The sequence below is a fragment of the Aquarana catesbeiana genome, linkage group LG02 (assembly GCF_042186555.1).
Source record: "Aquarana catesbeiana isolate 2022-GZ linkage group LG02, ASM4218655v1, whole genome shotgun sequence".
Taxonomy (NCBI): domain Eukaryota; kingdom Metazoa; phylum Chordata; class Amphibia; order Anura; family Ranidae; genus Aquarana; species Aquarana catesbeiana.
In genome coordinates, this window is record NC_133325.1 from 134,493,201 (window position 1) to 134,513,438 (window position 20,238).

A 20,238-nucleotide genomic window follows, 5' to 3' on the forward strand; every position below is an offset into this window, starting at 1 on the left:
AAAATACAATGTCAAATTAACAAGAGACACCAACACCAAGCAACCTCCTTGAGATTAAATAATACAAGATAATAATAGTGTTGTGGTAATATGACACACAAAACACACCCAAAACTATTCTGGAGTTAAAAAAAAAAATACAAAAAATAACACGAGATCAGGATTTCAAAAACTAAAAAAAAAAAATAACAAAATCTAAAAACATAAAAAAATAAAATTCTTTTCGGGAGATGTGACAAATAAAAATATTATATTCATGAAATCACGATAAATAATAAAGAAAGAAGTTTGTGAGAAGATGTGTAAATATGAGCAGCAAAACAACTTCATTCTTCTAGCATTATAAAGAAGAAGAGAGTGCGCTGTATTAAGCAATTTAAAACATTGCAGCGTGACGAAAGTGCTATATCCATTAAGAACACTAATTTTACCAGACCGAGCAGTTCCATCTTGGAATTTATTCTGAGCATGCGTGGCACTTTGTGCGTCGGAATTGTCCACACACGGTCGGAATTTACGCGAACGGATTCTGTTGTCGGAAAATTTTATAGCCTGCTCTCAAACTTTGTGTGTTGGAAATTCCGATGGAAAAAGTCAGATGGACCCCCCACACGGTCGGAATTTCCGACAACAAGCTCCGATCACACATTTTCCATCAGAAATTCCGACCGTGTGTACAGGGCATATCAGATGATAACCCAATCCGGAGTCTTGAACTAAAAGGGCTTACACATTCAGCAAAGGTACAACTGCATTCAGGTAAAGTGCTAAGAAAGATTTCCAAAAATGAAAAATATGGAGCAAAGACTGGAGCAGACAGAATCTAGAGCAAGTGTGCATAATAATCAGCTTCTAGTTTCAGCTTATTTAGTTAAAGGGTAAAGGTTTTTTTTTTTTAAATAACAAACATGTCATACTTTCCTCCTCTGTGCAAGGGTTTTGCACAGAGCGGCCCAGATTCTCCTCTTCTGGGGTCCCTCAGCACCGCTCCTGGCTCCTCCTTTTCTCGAGTGCCCCCCACGGAGAGCAGCATTCCATGGGGGTACTCATGCGGGCATGCTCCCGAGTCCTGCTGCTGCATCCATTGACACAGATAGCAGGACTTGGCTCCACCCCCCAGCTCCCGTGTCACTGGATTTGATTGACAGCAGCGGGAGCCAATGGGTCTGGCTGCTTTCAATCTATCCAATAAGGCCCCGAGACAGCGGCTGGAGCGGCTGTGCTTGTTCTTGTCGCTGGAACGATTAGGTTCAGGTAAGTAAAAGGGGGCTCTGGGGGGCTGCTGCACTACAAAAGGTTTTTTACCTTATTGTATAGAATGCATTAAGGTGAAAAACCTTGAGGGTTTACAACCCCTTTAAGCTTTGAAAATAAAAGCTAGAAGCTGAATGGCTGCCACGCACAGCTGCTCCAGCTCACGGCTGCTCATGTTTTAGTAAATTCTCTGCATTGTGTAGAAACCAGTCAGGTTTCATTATTCAGTCTGACCATTAAGAAATCATTTCTGTTTAACTATTGGTTATGATTACCATGTTTTGCACAATTCTCTTAAAGTGACCACATTGTGGGCATTCAATAAGTTTACATATTTATAACAAGCAATAAATGATTTTTAAGCAAGAATTCATGGACCAGTGTATCTGCAGGTACTGTGGAACAACTCATCCTAAAAATTCACAGCAGAGGTACTGAAGATTTCAATCTCATCGGCTTCCCTTGCCCCTTCCCTCTCCCCGCAGTGACTCAGTAGTCTTTCAGCCATCTAATCTCTAATATAAACATACACCAGGAATTGTGGAATTGGGAAGCAGAGTCAGCAGGGCTTCTGAAAGACCTGAAAGAATATACAGGCTTCTGGTCTGAAATTTGACAATTAGTTTTTCCAAAATGTCTGCAGCTGCAAAGGTCAGTAAGGACTTAATTTAAAACTCGTGTATCTTATTAAAGGTTTGTAAATATTTTAAAAGAGAAGTGCAAAAAAAAATAAACAATCTTACTCACATGGGTGGATGCAGCATTGATCCAATGCTACATTTGTCCCTTGACATCTAAGAATGAGAACCGAGCGATCAAGGACTGCTGATCGCTCAGTTCTTAGTCTTCAGTGAGCAGAGAGTCGGTCTGTCCCTCTAGAACTTGCTGGAGCACCGGGCTGGGGAGGGGAAGAGAGCGGCTGGCTCAGCCTTTTAGCAGTGCGCTGAGAGGCTGAGCCAGTTGCCGGTCAGGAATCTAGGTGGATCCCAACATTAAATTCAGGATCTCTCCAGACCCTGGACTGGCTGAGTGGCATCAACTGACAGTGGACTTTAGCCCACTGTCGGCTAAATATGGGCCGCGGGAGTACAAAACTTATGCCACGTACACATGAGCGGACTTCTCGTCGGAACTGAACTCTGAAGGACTTTTCAACGGCAATCCGACGGAGTTCCAACGAAACGGACTTGCCCACACACGATCCCACCAAAGTTCGATTGTTTCGAACGTGATGACGTACGACCGGACTAGAAAAGGAAGTTCAATAGCTGCCTTTGCGTCGTTTTCGGTCAGTCAGACTAGCATACAGACGAACGTTTTTTTCTATAGGAATCGAGTCCATCGGAAGGATTTGAAACATGTTCTATTTCTAAGGTCCGTCTGATTTTTCGACAGAAAAGCTCAGATGAAGACCACACATGATCTTAATGTCCGACGGATTAATTCCGTGATCCATTTTTTTTTTTTTAAAAACCGTGAAAAAATAAATAAAATAAAGTAAAATAAATAAGAAAAAAAAATTTTTTTTAAAGCACCCTGTCCCGACGAGCTCGCACGCAGAAGCGAACGCATACGTGAGTAGCGCCTGCATATGAAAACGGTGGTCAAACCACACATGTGAGGTATCGCCGCGACCGGTAGAGCGAGAGCAGTATTTCTAGCCTTAGACCTCCTCTGTAACGCAAAACATGCAACCTGTAGAATTTTTTAAACGTCGCCTAAGAAGATTTTTAAGGGTAAAAGTTTGACGCCATTCCACGAGCAGGCGCAATTTTGAAGCGTGACATCTTGGTTATCAATTTACTTGGCGTAACATTATATTTCACAATATAAAAAAAATTAGGCTAACTTTACTGTTGTCTTATTTTTTTAATCAAAAAAATGAATTTTTTCCAAAAAAAGTGCGCTTATAAGACCGCTGCGCAAATACGGTGCCAAACAAATATTGCAATGACCGCCATTTTTTTTCTCTAGGGTGTTAGAAAAAAAACAATATATAATGGTTGGAGGTTTGGGGGTTTTAAACATGTAAACATCACCTCTCTGGCAGGTGGTGATCCCTCATTTCACTCTCTTCAAGACCTGCGGCCTTCAGTAGAACCTTCAGCATCCAACACTTCGGGTGTGTCAGATGCCTGCTTCTCCTGCCATGCACGGGGCTCGCCCTGTTGGCCTCATTGTCACTTAAAGACACAGTGGTGAGATAGGAGGAAGGGGGCGAAACCGCAACACACGCTAAGGGACAATGCATTACATAATACCCAGAAGCATGTCCGACGTGAAGATTCTGCTGTAGGCCCTAGCTGTTGAAGAGGGTAAAGTAAAGACCACCAGAGAGATATTTAAAGTGTTCTTTTACAGATGCCTTGTTTCCACTGAGCGGATCGGTTCGGTTTGGTTTGGTATGGTACGCTATTTTGAGTGTTTCCATTATGAAAGCTGCCCATACAACCAAACCACACCACTCCATTCAGGGTCCTGCTTCAGATGTGGGACCATAGAAAATGGAATGGTTCGGTTAGGGAGGAGCTACTGGCGTCAAACGATGCAGTCCACTGATTGGCTGACAGAAAAACCTCAATGCTGATGTCAAAGGAAAGCGACGAACAAACACCACGTCACTGTTCAGGCCATATAAAAGGAGAAGGATGCCTGCAAACAACAGCAGGGTTTGGTCATCGCAGGAACTATCTACTTTCCTAACTATAATTGGTGATAGCGTTATTCAGAGTGAGCTTGATGGATCAGTAAGGAATGAAAAGTTGTATAAAGATATTTCTCAGCGGATGGCAGCCGAGGGATTTGAACGGACGTCGGGTCAGTGTAGGGCAAAGCTTAAGAAGCTTAAAGGCCAATATAAAAAAATTAAGGGCGACAACAGCCGTAGTGGAAACAGTCAGAGTACTTAGAGGTGGTACGACGCCATGGATGCCTCCCTGCCAGCAAACCAAGGCAGGGAGGGAGGTCTGGACTCTGCAACTGCAATTCTCAAATCCATGATAGACCCCTTTGGTAAGTGTTATTTATTATACCTGGCATAGGATTTCACTCTGCTAACCATTTAAAAAATATATATAACCATATGTGCATTTTCAAAAACAAGTGATGGACTCTCCATTGATGCGTCAAACTTTTCCAACGATGGACCTTCAACGTCTTTCAGCAGCACCAGTACTATTTCATCAAGCCAACCACAGAGTAGACAACCACAGAGTACACCCAATGCACCCCGGCACACTGGTAAGACAAGTGGATAATATAGTGAAAGTTGTAATTGTGCATTTTCTTAAAATAAATCAGCAGCGGGGAGGATGTGCAGGGGGGCAGATGTGCAGGGGGTACAGTGGTGGGAGAGATGAGAAGGGGGTTCAGCAGTGGGACAGAAGAGCAGGGGGGCAGATGTGCAGGGGGTACAGTGGTAGAAGAGATGAGAAGGGGGTTCAGCAGTGGGGCAGATGTGCAGGGGGTACAGTGGTGGAAGAGATGAGAAGTGGGGTTCAGCAGTGGGACAGAAGAGCAGTGGGGCAGATGTGCAGGGGGTACAGTGGTGGAGGAGATGAGAAGGGGGTTCAGCAGTGGGACAGAAGAGCAGTGGGGCAGATGTGCAGAGGGTACAGTGGTGGAACAGATGAGAAGAGGATTCAGCAGTGTGGCAGATGTGCAGGGGGTACAGTGGTGGGAGAGATGAGAAGGGGGTTCAGCAGTGGGACAGAAGAGCAGTGGGGCAAATGTGCAGGGGGTACAGTGGTGGGAGAGATGAGAAGGTGGTTCAGCAGTGGGACAGAAGAGCAGTGGGGCAGATGAGCAGGGTGAACAGAGGTGGGGCAGAGGATCAGGGGAAACAGAGGTGGGGCAGGGGGGTACAGTCTGGTGGGCAGATGATAAAGGGGGTTACAGTGGTGGGACTGATGCTACCAATAACTCTATTCTGGTTTTTTGTATATTACAGGTGAAAGGAGACGGTCGCAGATGGATCTGTGCACAGTCATGGAGGATATGCGGGCATCAGAGTAAAGGCAGCTGGAAAGGATTGAGAACCTTTCTGAGAGGCGGTTTCAGGCACTGCGTAAGGATGCACAAGAAGCTATGCGCCAGGAGGCAGAAATTGCCTGGCAGCAGATGGAACAGTTGGGTACCTTCAACCAGGCCTTCCTTGGTGTCCTGGGTCAGCTTGTTCAAGTGCTTGGAGCCAGTCGTGATTCCAGGTCACCACCCAGACAGTAGTGCTTTCATGCAGCACAGGATCTGTACACTTGTACACATTTAGTTAAAAAAAATGAAATTTTAGTTAAGTTTTTTTTTAAAAAAGCCTCTTTTTTAATATATTTTCACATTTTGACTTTCAAGAATATATAGAAAGATTATTTTTTTATGAAATAAAAAACATGAGAGACTTTTTAGAGTATCTCTGATTTACTGTAACACTTCATTAAAAATATAGTAATACTTTATTAAAACTTTTAAAAATGAATTGTAAGAAATTAAACGTTGAGGTGCCGCATCAGAGCCTGACGTATTTCACTGCACTCTTTGATATCCAGTGCTGCTATTACTAGTACTGGCTCTTCTGAAGATGTATTCCAATCCTGGTGGAAGTCTTCTCCATGACTTTCACAAAGATTGTGACGAGCACAGCAAGTAAGCACCATGGATTTGGCAAGTTTAATGTCACTGTCATTCCTCTTCATAAGACACCGCCATCTACCCTTAAGTCTTCTGAAAGCATTTTCCACTACGACCCGTGCCCTGGATGTTTTCTTGTTGTGGGTTTGTTGTCCTGGTGTCAGGCGGCCATTGTCAGGAAATGGTTTCAGGAGCCAATTTTGTAAAGGGTAGGCAGATTCCCCGAGCACATAATAGCCAACATTCACCCCACAAATGTTCTTAGTGCACACAGGGTACAGGCCTCCCTGGCCAACCCAATCCCAAAATGTGGACAATCTTAGAACCTGAGCATCATGCAAACTCCCAGGCTTTCCTACATTCACATTCCAGAACAGTCCTTTTCCATCCACTACTCCCTGGAGGATGATGGAATGCCAGCCTTTTCTGTTGAAGTAGTCAGTGTGGTATTCTTGTGGTGCTATTATTGGTATGTGTGAGCCATCAATAGCACCAACACACTGTGGAAGGCCCCACCTGTTCTCAAAGTAGTCAGCCATGTCTTTAAGCTTTTCCCTGTCCAGAAAATGTACAATTTCAGGAGCTAGCAATGTGCAGACAGCCTTACAGAAGTCCTGCACACACCGGCACACAGATGATTTACTGACACCAAAAAGATGACCACTTCGGTATTCACTGTTGGTAGCCAGCTTCCACAGTGCAATGGCAACTCTTTTCCTCACAGGCAAACTGGCTCTGAAGTTGGTGTTTTGTTTCTCCATCGCTGGACGTAGCTTTGTACAAAGGTATGAGAAGGTTTCCTCAGACATTCTGAAATTGTGCACCCACTGTGTGTGTGTGTGAATCCTGGGACGGTCACATCTCACCACTCATTGGTGCGGGGGAGAGCCCAAATGACTGGTCTGCGGCGCTGCTTTGACAAAAGGAGAAGCATCTAAAAAAAAAAAAAAAAAAAAACACAGATGGTAACAGATCACAAAAAATACAACATATTCATACAACATATAAATGTTTCCTTATTCTTGGTTAGTGTGTCAGGTAGGTGGGTCAATGTGTGTGTCAGGTAGGTGGGTCAGTGTGTGTGTGTGTCAGGTAGGTGGGTCAGTGTAGGTGGGTCAGTGTGTGTGTGTGTGTGTCAGGTAGGTGGGTCAGTGTGTGTGTGTGTGTGTCAGGTAGGTGGGTCAGTGTGTGTGTGTGTCAGGTAGGTGGGTCAGTGTGTGTGTCTGTGTGTCAGGTAGGTGGGTCAGTGTGTGTGTGTGTCAGGTAGGTGGGTAAGTGTGTATGTCAGGTAGGTAGGCCAGTGTGTGTGTCAGGTAGGTAGGCCAGTGTGTGTGTGTGTCAGGTAGGTAGGTCAGTGTGTGTGTCAGGTAGGTGGGTCAGTGTGTGTGTGTCAGGTAGGTAGGTCAGTGTGTGTGTGTCAGGTAGGTGGGTAGGTGTCAGGTAGGTGGGGCAGTGTGTGTGTGTCAGGTAGGTGGGTCAGTGTGTGTGTCAGGTAGGTGGGTCAGTGTGTGTGTGTCAGGTAGGTGGGTCAGTGTGTGTGTCAGGTAGGTAGGTCAGTGTGTGTGTCAGGTAGGTGGGTCAGTGTATGTGTGTGTCAGGTAGGTGGGTCAGTGTGTGTGTCAGGTAGGTAGGTCAGTGTGTGTGTGTGTCAGGTAGGTAGGTCAGTGTGTGTGTCAGGTAGGTGGGTCAGTGTGTGTGTGTCAGGTAGGTGGGTCAGTGTGTGTGTGTCAGGTAGGTGGGTAGGTGTCAGGTAAGTGGGTCAGTGTGTGTGTGTCAGGTAGGTGGGTCAGTGTGTGTGTCAGGTAGGTGGGTCAGTGTGTGTGTGTCAGGTAGGTGGGTCAGTGTGTGTGTCAGGTAGGTGGGTCAGTGTGTGTGTGTCAGGAAGGTAGGTCAGTGTGTGTCAGGTAGGTGGGTCAGTGTGTGTGTGTCAGGTAGGTAGGTCAGTGTGTGTCAGGTAGGTGGGTCAGTTGCTTACCCTTTAGCGCTGCCGTCTTTGTCTTTGCCACATAAAGGTGTACTTCTCCTCCCGGCTACATATCCAAGCTAGAAGTTTTCTTTTCTTTTCTGCCGTGTTTCTCATTGCCGCTCACAACCTTCTCTCATACAGTGCGGCATGTTCTTTAAATATGAAGAACCAAAAGGCAACTAGAGAAAAGATGAGCTGCTGGATGATCTCCATTGTTGTTGTTTCTCAGGTTTCTTGACGCACTAATATGACGTCACACTAGGCATTTTTTCTAAACACTGTATGGCCCCTTGTGGCCTGACTCGCAGTGGAAACGCTCACCTGAATAGACCGGACCATTCTAGGCCTTCCAAACTGTACGCATCCGAACCGATCCGCTCAGTGGAAACGAGGCAAGATTTAGTTTAAAATCTTTTTTAAGCATCAGAATCACTTTAAAATAAACTTTTTTTTGGGGGGGGGGGAGGGGGGGGGATAGAGGTTACCACTGCTGACCTTCTGAAAATACTATCTGCCTTGATACTATTGTAAAGCATTGGAAGAAATTCTTATCTATATACTCGTTCTAGGTCAATGACTCATAGGTTTATTTCCGATAGCATTGAGCTGCTCGCCTGCAATTCAGCTTTAATTTAGCATTATAATTTTCTTCTAATCTTCTAATTCAGAGAATACATGCTTCTACAGGCAGCAGCTCCCTATGTTCTGAAGTCTATGGCTGAGATTGGCATTGAGCTGATCTGAGCTTTCTATATTCCTGTGCTCCAGTAAGAGAGTAACTAGGTTAGAATAGTTCTAAGCTGTACTTTTCGTCACTGGCTTCTTTTTAAATCCATCAAATTGTAGATACTGGGGCTGCTAATAAAGGAGCAGAGGACTGCCCATCAAGGAAGGAAATGAATTGAGGATATAACCTCACAGGTAGGGCTATAATATACATTGCACCCCCTTATAGACTGCACTGCAGGTTGGTATCTGGTAGTATTCCTAGCTCTGAATAGCACCCAGAGACCAGCACCACTAACTTTATCTAGTAGAAAACAATAGCAATTGTTCAAAGAAAAGAACAATTCTGGCCGTTTATTCCCTGTACACTTGTTGACTGCATTTTTTGCTTTTCATATAAAATTAACATAATTGCACAATGATTTTAAAGGATAAGTTCACCTTTCATAACATGTTACAATACATGTTACACCCATATTCAGGGTGTAACATGTAACATGTTATAAATGCACCGCCCTCCACGCTCCCATGATCCCCGCTGTGACAGCAGACCGGGGATCTTCTCCCTGTGTCTGCTGCCACGATTCAAATAAGATGTTAAAAAAAAGATGTCTGTGAATGGAAAATAACAAGGTCTGGCAGCCTTAGTGGCTGTTGGCTTGATGTTTTCCGTGAGCTACCACAGCGCTCTGGTAGTTCCTTGAGTCTTCCTGTCTGAGTGTATCGCCTGCCTTAAACGAGATACAAGGAAGCCTATCTGACAGATCTGCAGGGGACCTGCATGGTATCAGCGATCTGCTGATCGCTGGTGCAATGCTTTACAGTCTTCCAAAACAAAATAATAATAAATGCACAATTTTTTACCTGCAAAAAAATGTACATTTATTATGTTTTGTCAAACGGTGAACTTATCCCTCAAAGTGGTTCTAAAGACACAAGGTTTTTTATCTTAAAGTGTTACTAAACCCAGGACTCTGCATTCACTATATCTGGTCTCCCACAGTACACACAACATGGAAATGCAATTATTTTAGTAAATATAAACTGCTAAATATCTTTCTTCATCAGCAGTTAAAGCAGTCTTATGACTTCTATCAGTGTCCAGCCAAGCACTGGTTAAAGCTTGTAGGATGAGTTTTCTGACTGATCTATAAGACTGCAAGACCCCTGGCCCTCTGTCTGGACAGTGCTGATTGGCCCTGTGCTGATCACATGCACTTTCCCAAGAAAAAAAACCTCTCTAGCCATACACACCAAACTGAGCATGTGCAGTGTGACTCCATAAACTCTGTGTTATCAGGAAATTATTCGGAGTCAGTGAAAGAAGGGGAGAATCAGACAAGACAGGATCAAACAGCCTTTTTACACAATGCAGAGTATTAACCCCTTAGGTTCCACAGTGAGCATAACAAGAATGCTTTACTGCATATACAGACTTAATGCATTCTATACTTTAAGATAAAAACCTTTTTTTGCAGCAGCTCTCCTGGCCCCCTAATACCTACCTGAGCTTCCTCTTGATCAAGTGATGCTGCACAAGAGCCACAAAGTCCGGGGACTCTCCCTCCTGATTGGTTGAGACACATCAGCGGCTGACATTAGCTCCTGCTGCTGTCAAAGTCCGTGAGCCAATAAGTGGAGAGAGGCGGCGGGGCCGAGCTTCACTCTGTGTCTGAATGGACACACAGAGCAGTGGCTCGGGTGCCCCCCATAGTAAGCTGCTTGCTGTAGGGGTACTCGGCAGGAGGGAGGGGCCAAGAGCGCTGGTGAGGGACCCAAAAAGAGGTGGATCTGGGCTGCTCTGTGCAAAACCACTGCACAGAGCAGGTAAGTACAACATGTTTGTTATTTTTAAACAAAAATAAAAATAAGACTTAAATATCACTTTAAAACCACTTCCCGACCGCCGCACGACTATGTACGTCCTAAGTTTGAAGGGGTATATCGTTGTTATGGCAGCAGCTAGCTGCCATAACCCCGGTATCCCCGTTTTCGTGCGGCGGCCGGCTTTCAGATAAAAGTGGTCCCTGCGGCGGATTCGCCGCGAGATCACTTTTATCGGTGGCGGGAGAGGGCCCCCCCCTCCCGCCGCGATCCGGTGCCCTCCGCCGCTTACCGGAGCCGTCGGTAGCGACGGAGGCGATCGCGTCCTGTACCGTTGTGTGTCTGGAGACGAGTGAGGCCAAGATGGCGCTCACTCGTCTCCATAACACTGCTGGGCGGAAGCGACGTCAAAACGTCACTTCCGTCCACGCCTCTTAAAGGCATATTTTTTCAAATGTCATTTTTCTAAATGACTTTTTTTTTTTTTTTTATTGCATTTTGGTGTAAATATGAGATCTGAGGTCTTTTTGACCCCAGATCTCATATTTAAGGGGTCCTGCCATGCTTTTTTCTATTACAAGGGATGTTTACATTCCTTGTAATAGAAATAAAAGTGACACATTTTTTTTTTTTTTTTAAACAGTGTAAAAATAAATAAAATATTGTAAAATAAATAATAAAAATAAAAAAAAAAATTTTTAAAACCCCCCCTGTCCCGACGAGCTCGCGCGCAGAAGCGAACACATACGCGAGTAGCGCCCGCATATGAAAACGGTGTTCAAACCACACATGTGAGGTATCGCCGCGACCGGTAGAGCGAGAGCAATAATTCTAGCCCTAGACCTCCTCTGTAGCGCAAAATATGCAACCTGTAGAATTTTTTAAACGTCGCCTATGGAGATTTTTGAGGGTAAAAGTTTGACGCTATTCCACGAGCGGGCGCAATTTTCAAGCATGACATGTTGGGTATCAATTTACTTGGCGTAACATTATATTTCACAATATAAAAAAAAATTGGGATAACTTTACTGTTGTTTTATTTTTTTATTCAAAAAAGTGAATTTTTTCCAAAAAAAGTGCGCTTATAAGACCGCTGCGCAAATACGGTGCAAAAAAAAGTATTGCAATGACCGCCATTGTATTCTCTAGGGTGTTAGAAGAAAAACCATATATAATGTTTGGGGGTTCTAAGTAATTTTCTAGCAGAAAAACCTGTTTTAAACATGTAAACACCTAAAATCCAAAACGAGGCTGGTCTTAAAGTGGTTAAGTTCAGATACATGCAGTAAGAGAAAGAAGGGTCAATAATTGTAGCTCAAAATATCCCACATGACAGATTTTCTTTATTTGTTTCAGAGCCCTTCATGTAGTAACATATATGAGTCTTCCGTCCCCTAAGTCCTCAGGACGAAGGTTTGCAAGTACAAGTACCTGTTAACACCTGTGGCTGCATTAGAAGCAGCCAAAAGTGTGTTGTATAAAGCCTCGTACACACAGTACAATTGTTGGCAGGAGTTTGTCTGTTGAAAGACTGTTGTCCTAAAATCTTACTTTTAGTACGCTCCTTTTGACATTTGTTGTCCAACTTTCGGTCAACAAATGTTGGATGACAGGCTAGTAAATTTTCAGCGGTTTGATGTCAGATTTTTGCATGGTCAGTGCACAAATCCGCCACACAAAAGTCGAAAGTACAAACAAGCATGTTCGGAATCAATGCTCACCAAACATGAAATTACAGAAGGGGCCCAAAGGGTGGCGCTCAAGAGCTGAAATTCCTCGTAGTCACTACGTTCGTGTTTGTGGCACTACAATTGTGTAACGTTAGTATGCAAAACAAGATCCTGGCGCACGCCTTTTTGACAAAAATCAGATGCTCGGTTGGCCAACAATCATACCGTGTGTACGAGGCTTAAGGCTCCATTCACACTTGTTTGACTCCAAAGTTGTGCAACTTTGGAGTGCAACTTTGGTGCAACTTTGAATGGGTGCGACATGGAAGTGACTTGCGCTGTTTCCTTTTTTATTTGTTCAAACTTTATTTGATTGTCAGAAAGTGGCATTTCAATTACTTCTCTTGGCCTGAACACGGTGTGATGCGGTAGATGATGTTGCACCATAGCTCAGTGGTGTGCACGGACATAATAGGAAGCAAGACTTTTTGCCTTGTCTTGCACTGACACTGTGCCTAGCCCCAATGCACCTAGCATGAACGGGTCCTGATTCGCAGATCCCCATGCCGGTGAATTCTAGTATTATGGAGCAATCTATAAAATAGGATTCCTGAATAAAAAACAAATACAACCATTCATAATGTTCTGCATTAGTTTTACACCTGACTGCAAAATATACCAGAGCACATATTAGAACATTAAAACGTAAATATAAAGATATTGACAGATGTTTTGCCTTTTCCAAAAATAAACTTTCAATTACAGCATGTATAGCTGTACTCAGATCCTCAATTCCATGTTACTTTACTTCATGAATCTTTATATTGTTTATATAGTGGATACAGTTAGGTTTTGTTCAATCAGTTCAATACAGAAGGGTTGGGAGGGCTTTGCTTACAGTGTATCATTTCTGCTTACAGTGATAACTTACAAACCAAAGGACAAACAAAAAAAATGTGCCCAGGGTCCAACAAAGTATTAAAAACGTACAAAATGTATTAACAAAGTATTTTAAAAAACAGTAATGTAATTCAATTAGATAGTGACTTGAAACTGGAGCTGGTCGGGGGCTGCCATGTCATCTGAGGGACGTCTCACTGGTCACGTGACTCTCTTAGCTCCGCTCTGAGGGTCTAAATATTGTGCCACTCCCCTCATCCTCCCCCCCCTGCTTGGGCCACTGCACCAGAGGGAGCTGCTCTGATTAGACTCTCCGTCTGCTCTGATTTCTCCCCTCCTTCCCCATTGGCCGGGGAAAGGACCAATCAGGGAGAGGCAGAATGGAGGATCGTGTGACATGTAGTCCCAGAGACAGTGGAGCCCATAGGATTTAATGGGGCATGGACTACAGCCCCAGCAGCAGCAGGAGGAGGAAGCTGGGAGCCCAGTAACAGAGGCAGAGGAAGAGGGAGAACCACACTGCTAAGTACTACAGGGGACAGAGTGAGGAAAGGACTGTGCTGGGGAATGCCAGAGAGGGAGAAAATCATTTTGCCAAGCAACATCAGTTGGGGGGGGGGGGACTGACCCACTACAAACCGCAGTCTCCCGGGGCAACCCAGAGTGAGTGAACATGAAGGGATCATTATTGCTGTGTGGCTGGGTCTGGTGAGAGGGCCTTGCGCTCATTACTTGATATCCCTGCTATAGACTAAGCCATTAGGAACTGCCTTATCTACTATACCAAATAGCCCTAAGACTGCTTGCAGGACTTTTTGACGGCCGCAGCATGTGCCAACAAGCTCCAACCAGGTGTGCCGGAGGGGCTGAGGTGGTTCTTGGATTCGAGGTGCAGAACAGAGAACCCAAAATTACTAAGTGGCTCTTTTGGGGGTGGCACTACAGTTAGTATGTTTAACTTTATTTGTTTGGAAAGCGGACTGCACTGACAGTTTTATTTTAAAAGGTAAATAAACTCTTGAGATGGGCATTGCTTAAAGTTGAATCAGTGCAACTGTCTAATCTTTAATGCATTAATACATTTATGTTTAAATGCAAGCACTGTAAGTACTTTATCAACCTCTTGCAGTCCCTATCCAGGATAGCTGGAGTGTGAGCAGCATAAGGAGCCAATCAGTTCATGTATTGACAAGATGCATGCTGATAGGAGAAGAAAGCAAAGTGCCAGAGTGATAAGCTCATCACTGTGCTGCTACAATTTTCACTTTCCAATCACAGACTGGTAGCAGGTGAAAACGACCTGGGTTCAGAGGAAATATATTGCTGGTGATCGGACTGAGGATATCTATCATCTGTAAAAGTATTGCGGGGTTGGAGGGTCGTAATTGAGAAAATGTGTCAGTTGTGTTAATACAATCATTCACACGGCATTGTTTTTGAAAGTTCATATATTGAATAGTGGGAACACGTAACATACAGTGAACCATCAAGCTTTACATATTCTTCTCAAACAAGAACATTAATGCACTGTACAGTCTTCATCGGATGTCTCAGTGAGGGGTGTAACTTTCAGTCTGTGATCTGTAAATAGAGATTTATTTTCCTTTATTGCCCTGTCCATGAGTTCTCCTAGAGAAATTACCAATAATCCTTTGCAATAGGCAGGTCACACTTGATGACCTCAAGTGCAGAGAGAACAGCAGCCATAACCTAAAATGGAAAAATAAACACACTGCATCCCAGGTCAGTAGATACAGTTAGGAAATATACAGGCAGACTAAGTATCACATCTTTACACTTGTATCACGAGACTGGCTAAGCAGATCTAAAATAGCTATGTGTAATTAGCAGTTTGCCCTGAGATGTACTTTAATTTGAACCCATTCCCTAAAATTCAAGGCAACAGATGAATGCAATCAGTGAGCTACTAACACTATGCTATGTATAGCCTGTCTACAACACTGGCAGTGGAGGAGTGACTGCAGGGACCGGACTGTCAGCTTACATTGTCTCTCTTACTCCCCCTTGCTGCAGCTGACAGAGGGACAGGGGTGGCCGCATTAAAGGGACAAAACACTGTCACTTTAGGGCTGTGAGAAGGCAAAGCCCTACCCACCACCCAGAGAACACAGAGGAAAAGGATATGGGTTGTTTTGCCTCCTGGGAATGACAAAAGCCTGCTGGGAGAAACTGGGGCTGATGGGAAATATATTCTCCACACTGTGACACAGTCATAAGAGAAAGGAGCACCGGGAACTGCATTTCCCAGGGTGCCTAGGGAGAAGAGGCAGAGCAAGAGGGGAAAGAGAAATGAGAGCCCAAATGATGAGACCAGCTTCCTGACCTGTTTACTGTTATGTTGCTACAGGGCCTAGAGAGGGGAAACAGTGAGTACTGAGACTTGTGTTGCCCCATCCTGCTGTTTGCTGCCAGGTATAAAGACTGAGGCGCTGCCATTATTGTCTAGGAAATCTGGCTGCCAGGATCTGTGTGCGGAAAGGCTGCTGCTGTGAACTCTAAGTAAAGTTGCTTTGCTGTGCTCATCAGAGGCAGAGTCACTTCACTATGCCCCCACCCCTAAAAGTACCCTGTGGTCCTGCTGCTGAGGACTACAGTGAGGGAGAGGGCTGCAGTTTTATCCAATGCTGGCTTGAGGTGGAAGCCCTGTGTGTGCAATGTGACCCTTCAAGGCTTCAAGAAGACGCATCTGGGGGGTTGTGGCCGGATGTGATCAAGGCACGCGTCTCTGAGGAGCTCCACACATCCTGATCAAATCCTTTGGATTGGAGCGTACCTATCTAATTTTAACATTTATCAGCACCTGGCGGAAGGTGAGAGGATTGTGACCATGCCTTCCTCGGCTTCTAAAAAGGCACAGCAGCTGCAGAAAGACCAGCACCAGACGCGCTCTGCCAGGGAAGCAGAGCGAGACTCCGCCCCCGCCATCTTGTCTGCACGGAGGTCAGAACAGCGCGCCACATACAAGACAGTAAACATGGCGCTGGCTGGGGGCTCGGAGGAGAAGAACGCTGAACAGGAGGTTGCGGAAGAACAGATGCTGGCCATGGACGCCGATGCGATCACCAAGCCAATCCTAGAAGCAATCAACATAAGTAAGTCAGAGCTTATGGGGCGCATTGACCACTTATCATCAGAGTGCACTTTGATTAGAGCTTATGGGGCGCATTGACCACTTATCATCAGAGTGCACTTTGATTAGAGCTTATGGGGTGCATTGACCACTTATCATCAGAGTGCACTTTGATTAGACACGATCTGGATAAAATCAGGGGCAGGCTCACTACAGTTGAAGACAGGGTCTCAGAGGTGGAAGACACTTCCCATGCCCAGGGCACACACATAGCTCAACTCCGGGACTTGGTGAAATCCCTGCAACATAGAGCAGATGATGCTGAAGACCGTCAAAGGAGGAACAATATCAGGGTGGTGGGCCTGCCTGAAGGTGCTGAGGGGGAGAAGCCTACACTTTTTGCTGAGACTCTATTTAAACAGTTGCTTTCCTTGGAGGATTTACCCCCCACTTATGTGGTGGAGAGAGCGCACAGGGTCCCCAAAGGGAAAAGACCTCCTGGAGCCTACCCCAGACCTTTCCTGGTCCGATTCCTGAACTATAGAGACAGAGACATGATCCTAGCCAAATCTAGAAGGATTCAGGATCTGAAACATGAAAATGCGCGCCTGATGTTATTTCCGGATTTTTCAGCGGCCACGCAGCAGAGATGCCGCTCCTTTAATGATATACGCAGGAGACTTTGTGAGAAGGAGGTTCAATATAGTATGTTATACCCAAGCAGGCTACAAGTCCAATATAAAGGCACAGTGAAATTTTTCGAAAACCCTGCTGAGGCATGTGAATGGCTAGACAAGGAACTTTCTTAAAGGTTCTCTGTCAGTAGTTTACTTAATGAACATGTAAGGAAGTGAATTTCTGCAGTAAGGTGGCAGTTGTGCTAGTTGTATTCTTATCCTTATCAGTTATGCAGGCCTTACATTTGTTGGACTATACATACTTTCTATATGCTTCAACTTATTTAATCGGTAATCACCAGCTCAGGACAACGCATGCATGGAATCCTGGCAAAGTGACGTTAATGAATGGTGCAGGGCAAATCTGTCACATGACTTGAGACAGTCAGTGGATACACCGTCAGGACCAGGTCAGGAATACACCATTGATCTCACCACTTGTACCAATTGGCTGGATTCATTGATCCAAGATCAAAGTCTCAAGAGGTCCCTTCATCTCAAGAATTTCTTTATTTTTCTTTATTCTCATGGCTTATAGTATTTAGTTGAGTTCACACTCTGGATGCCTAACACATGAATACCATTTCTCATGATTAATATCTGGAATACTTCATAGCAGGGGAAATCACCCCATAAAGCTAATGGGTCTCTACTGACCAAAGGTTGATTTTTCTGTCAAGAGAGTTTATCATCTGGGTTTCCTCTCTCTCCCCTCTGAGCGGTCATTTTTCTGTTTTTCTTTTATTTATTCTTTTATTATTTCTTTTTCATTTTTACATACATATGTTTGCTCCAAAACTCCACTATCTTTGATTATTGGAGCACAAGGTAGAAGAGACCAATAAAACCGTGGATACAGAGGGCTCTACACTCTACATACTCTACCTTTGCCAGGGGAGTCTCCATATTAATAAGCAGGTCGGTCCCGTGCACTATTCAATGGGTCATTTCTGATCCAGGGGGGGAGGTTTGTGGCTGTAGTACTGAATGTATATCATTGTCAAATATTGATTGTAAATGTCTATATACCTCCCCCTTTCCAAGTCCAGTTATTGTATGATATGCTAACTAAACTGGCTCAATTTTTACATCTGCCAACACTCTTTTTGGGAGACTTCAATGCCATTGGACTCTTCCAATTTGAGCAGAGGGAGTTCAGCTGACTTAAACGGATGGGCTTCCACGGCTGGGATGATTGAGCTTTGGAGATGGAAACATCTGATAAGGGCTATTCTCATATATCACTGTCACATGGGTCATCGGCCAGAATTGATCTGGCATTTGGCAACACTCGATCCTTGCAATATGTAATAGATGTAGAATATATGGCAGGGGGACTGTCGGACCACAATCCCTTGTCTTTGACTGTCTTTTTCAACCGGGCCAACCAAGTGTGGATGGCGACTTTCACCTAACTGGCTACAGCATGAACAAGTAATGACTCAACTAGAGGAAACAATTAAATCATATTGGTCTACTAATATTGACTCCTCAGAGCCACCGGTGGTATGGGATGCCTTTAACCACTTAAGGACCGCCTCATGCCGATGTACGTCGGCAAGGCGGCACGGGCAGGCAGAATCACGTACATATACGTGATCTGCCTCCCGCGGGTCGGGTGCCCGGTGCCCGAGGCGGTCCTCTTTTGTCCCCCGGTGATCGGAGGTGAGGGGGAGGCCATCCATTCGTGGCCCCCCCCTCGCGATCGCCGCCGGCCAATCAAAACATTCCTTTGCTGCTGTATGCTAAACAGCAGCAAAGGAAATGATGTCATCTCTCCTCGGCTCGGTATTTTCCGTTCCGGCGCCGAGGAGAGAAGACATCAATGTGAGTGTAAAAGACACACACACTCAGTAGAACATGCCAGGCACACAAAACACCACCGACCCCCCCCCCAATCGCCCCCCGATCACCCCCCAATCACCCCTCCCCCCCCTGTCACACTGACACCAAGCAGTTTTTTTTTTTTTCTGATTACTGCATTGGTGTCAGTTTGTGACAGTTACTGTGGTAGGGCAGTTAGTGATAGCCCCCTTTAGGTCTAGGGTACCCCCCTAACCCCCCCTAATAAAGTTTTAACCCCTTGATCACCCCCTGTCGCCAGTGTCACTAAGCGATCATTTTTCTGATCGCTGTATTAGTGTCGCTGGTGATCCAATTAGGGACGTAAATATTTAGGTTCGCTGTCAGCGTTTTATAGCGTCAGGGACTCCCATATACTACCTAATAAATGTTTTAACCCCTTGATTGCCCCCTAGTTAACCCTTTCACCACTGATCACCAAATAACTGTTACGGGTGACGCTGGTTAGTTCGTTTATTTTTTATAGTGTCAGGGCACCCGCCGTTTATTACCGAATAAAGGTTTAGCCCCCTAATCGCCCGGCGGTGATATGCGTCGCCCCAGGCAGCGTCAGATTAGCGCCAGTACCGCTAACACCCACGCACGCAGCATACGCCTCCCTTAGTGGTATAGTATCTGTACGGATCAATATCTGATCCGATCAGATCTATAAGAGCATCCCCAGCAGTTTAGGGTTCCCAAAAAATGTTAGTGGGATCAGCCCAGATACCTGCTAGCACCTGCATTTTGCCCCTCCGCCCAGCCCAGCCCAGCCCACCCAAGTGCAGTATCAATCGATCACTGTCACTTACAAAACGCATAACTGCAGCATTCGCAGAGTCAGGCCTGATCCCTGCGATCGCTAACAGTTTTTTTTGTAGCATTTTGGTGAACTGGCAAGCACCAGCCCCAGGCAGCGTCAGGTTAGCGCCAGAACTGCTAACACCCACGCACGCAGTGTACACCTCCCTTAGTGGTATAGTATCTGAACGGATCAATATCTGATCCGATCAGATCTATACTAGCGTCCCCAGCAGTTTAGGGTTCCCAAAAACGCAGTGTTAGCGGAATCAGCCCAGATACCTGCTAGCACCTGCGTTTTTGCCCCTCCGCCCGGCCCAGCCCAGCCCACCCAAGTGCAGTATCGATCGATCACTGTCACTTACAAAACACTAAACGCATAACTGCAGCGTTCGCAGAGTCAGGCCTGATCCCTGCGATCGCTAACAGTTTTTTTGGTAGCGTTTTGGTGAACTGGCAAGCACCAGCGGCCTAGTACACCCCGGTCGTAGTCAAACCAGCACTGCAGTAACACTTGGTGACGTGGCGAGTCCCATAAATGCAGTTCAAGCTGGTGAGGTGGCAAGCACAAGTAGTGTCCCGCTGCCACCAAAAAGACAAACACAGGACCGTCGTGCCCATCATGCCCTTCCTGCTGCATTCGCCAATCCTAATTGGGAGCCCACCACTTCTGCAGCGCCCGTACTTCCCCCATTCACATCCCCAACCAAATGCAGTCGGCTGCATGAGAGGCATTTTCTTTATGTCCTCCCGAGTACCCCCACCCATCGAACCCCCCAAAAAAGATGTTGTGTCTGCAGCAAGCGCGGATATAGGCGTGACACCCGCTATTATTGTCCCTCCTGTCCTGACAATCCTGGTCTT

General features: G+C 45.3%; 1 protein-coding gene across 1 annotated transcript; it reads right to left on the reverse strand.

The window, feature by feature from the left end:
- Window positions 1-5,735: 5,735 nt before the first annotated feature.
- On the reverse strand, window positions 5,736-6,686 carry LOC141126551 (uncharacterized). Its single transcript, XM_073612478.1, has one exon. It carries the CDS (start codon window positions 6,684-6,686, stop codon window positions 5,736-5,738), a length of 951 nt encoding a protein of 316 aa, XP_073468579.1.
- Window positions 6,687-20,238: the final 13,552 nt, after the last annotated feature.

Excerpts from the sequence above, each read along its gene's own strand:
- LOC141126551 (XM_073612478.1), bottom strand. The coding sequence starts at position 6,686 with ATGTCTGAGGAAACCTTCTCATACCTTTGTACAAAGCTACGTCCAGCG.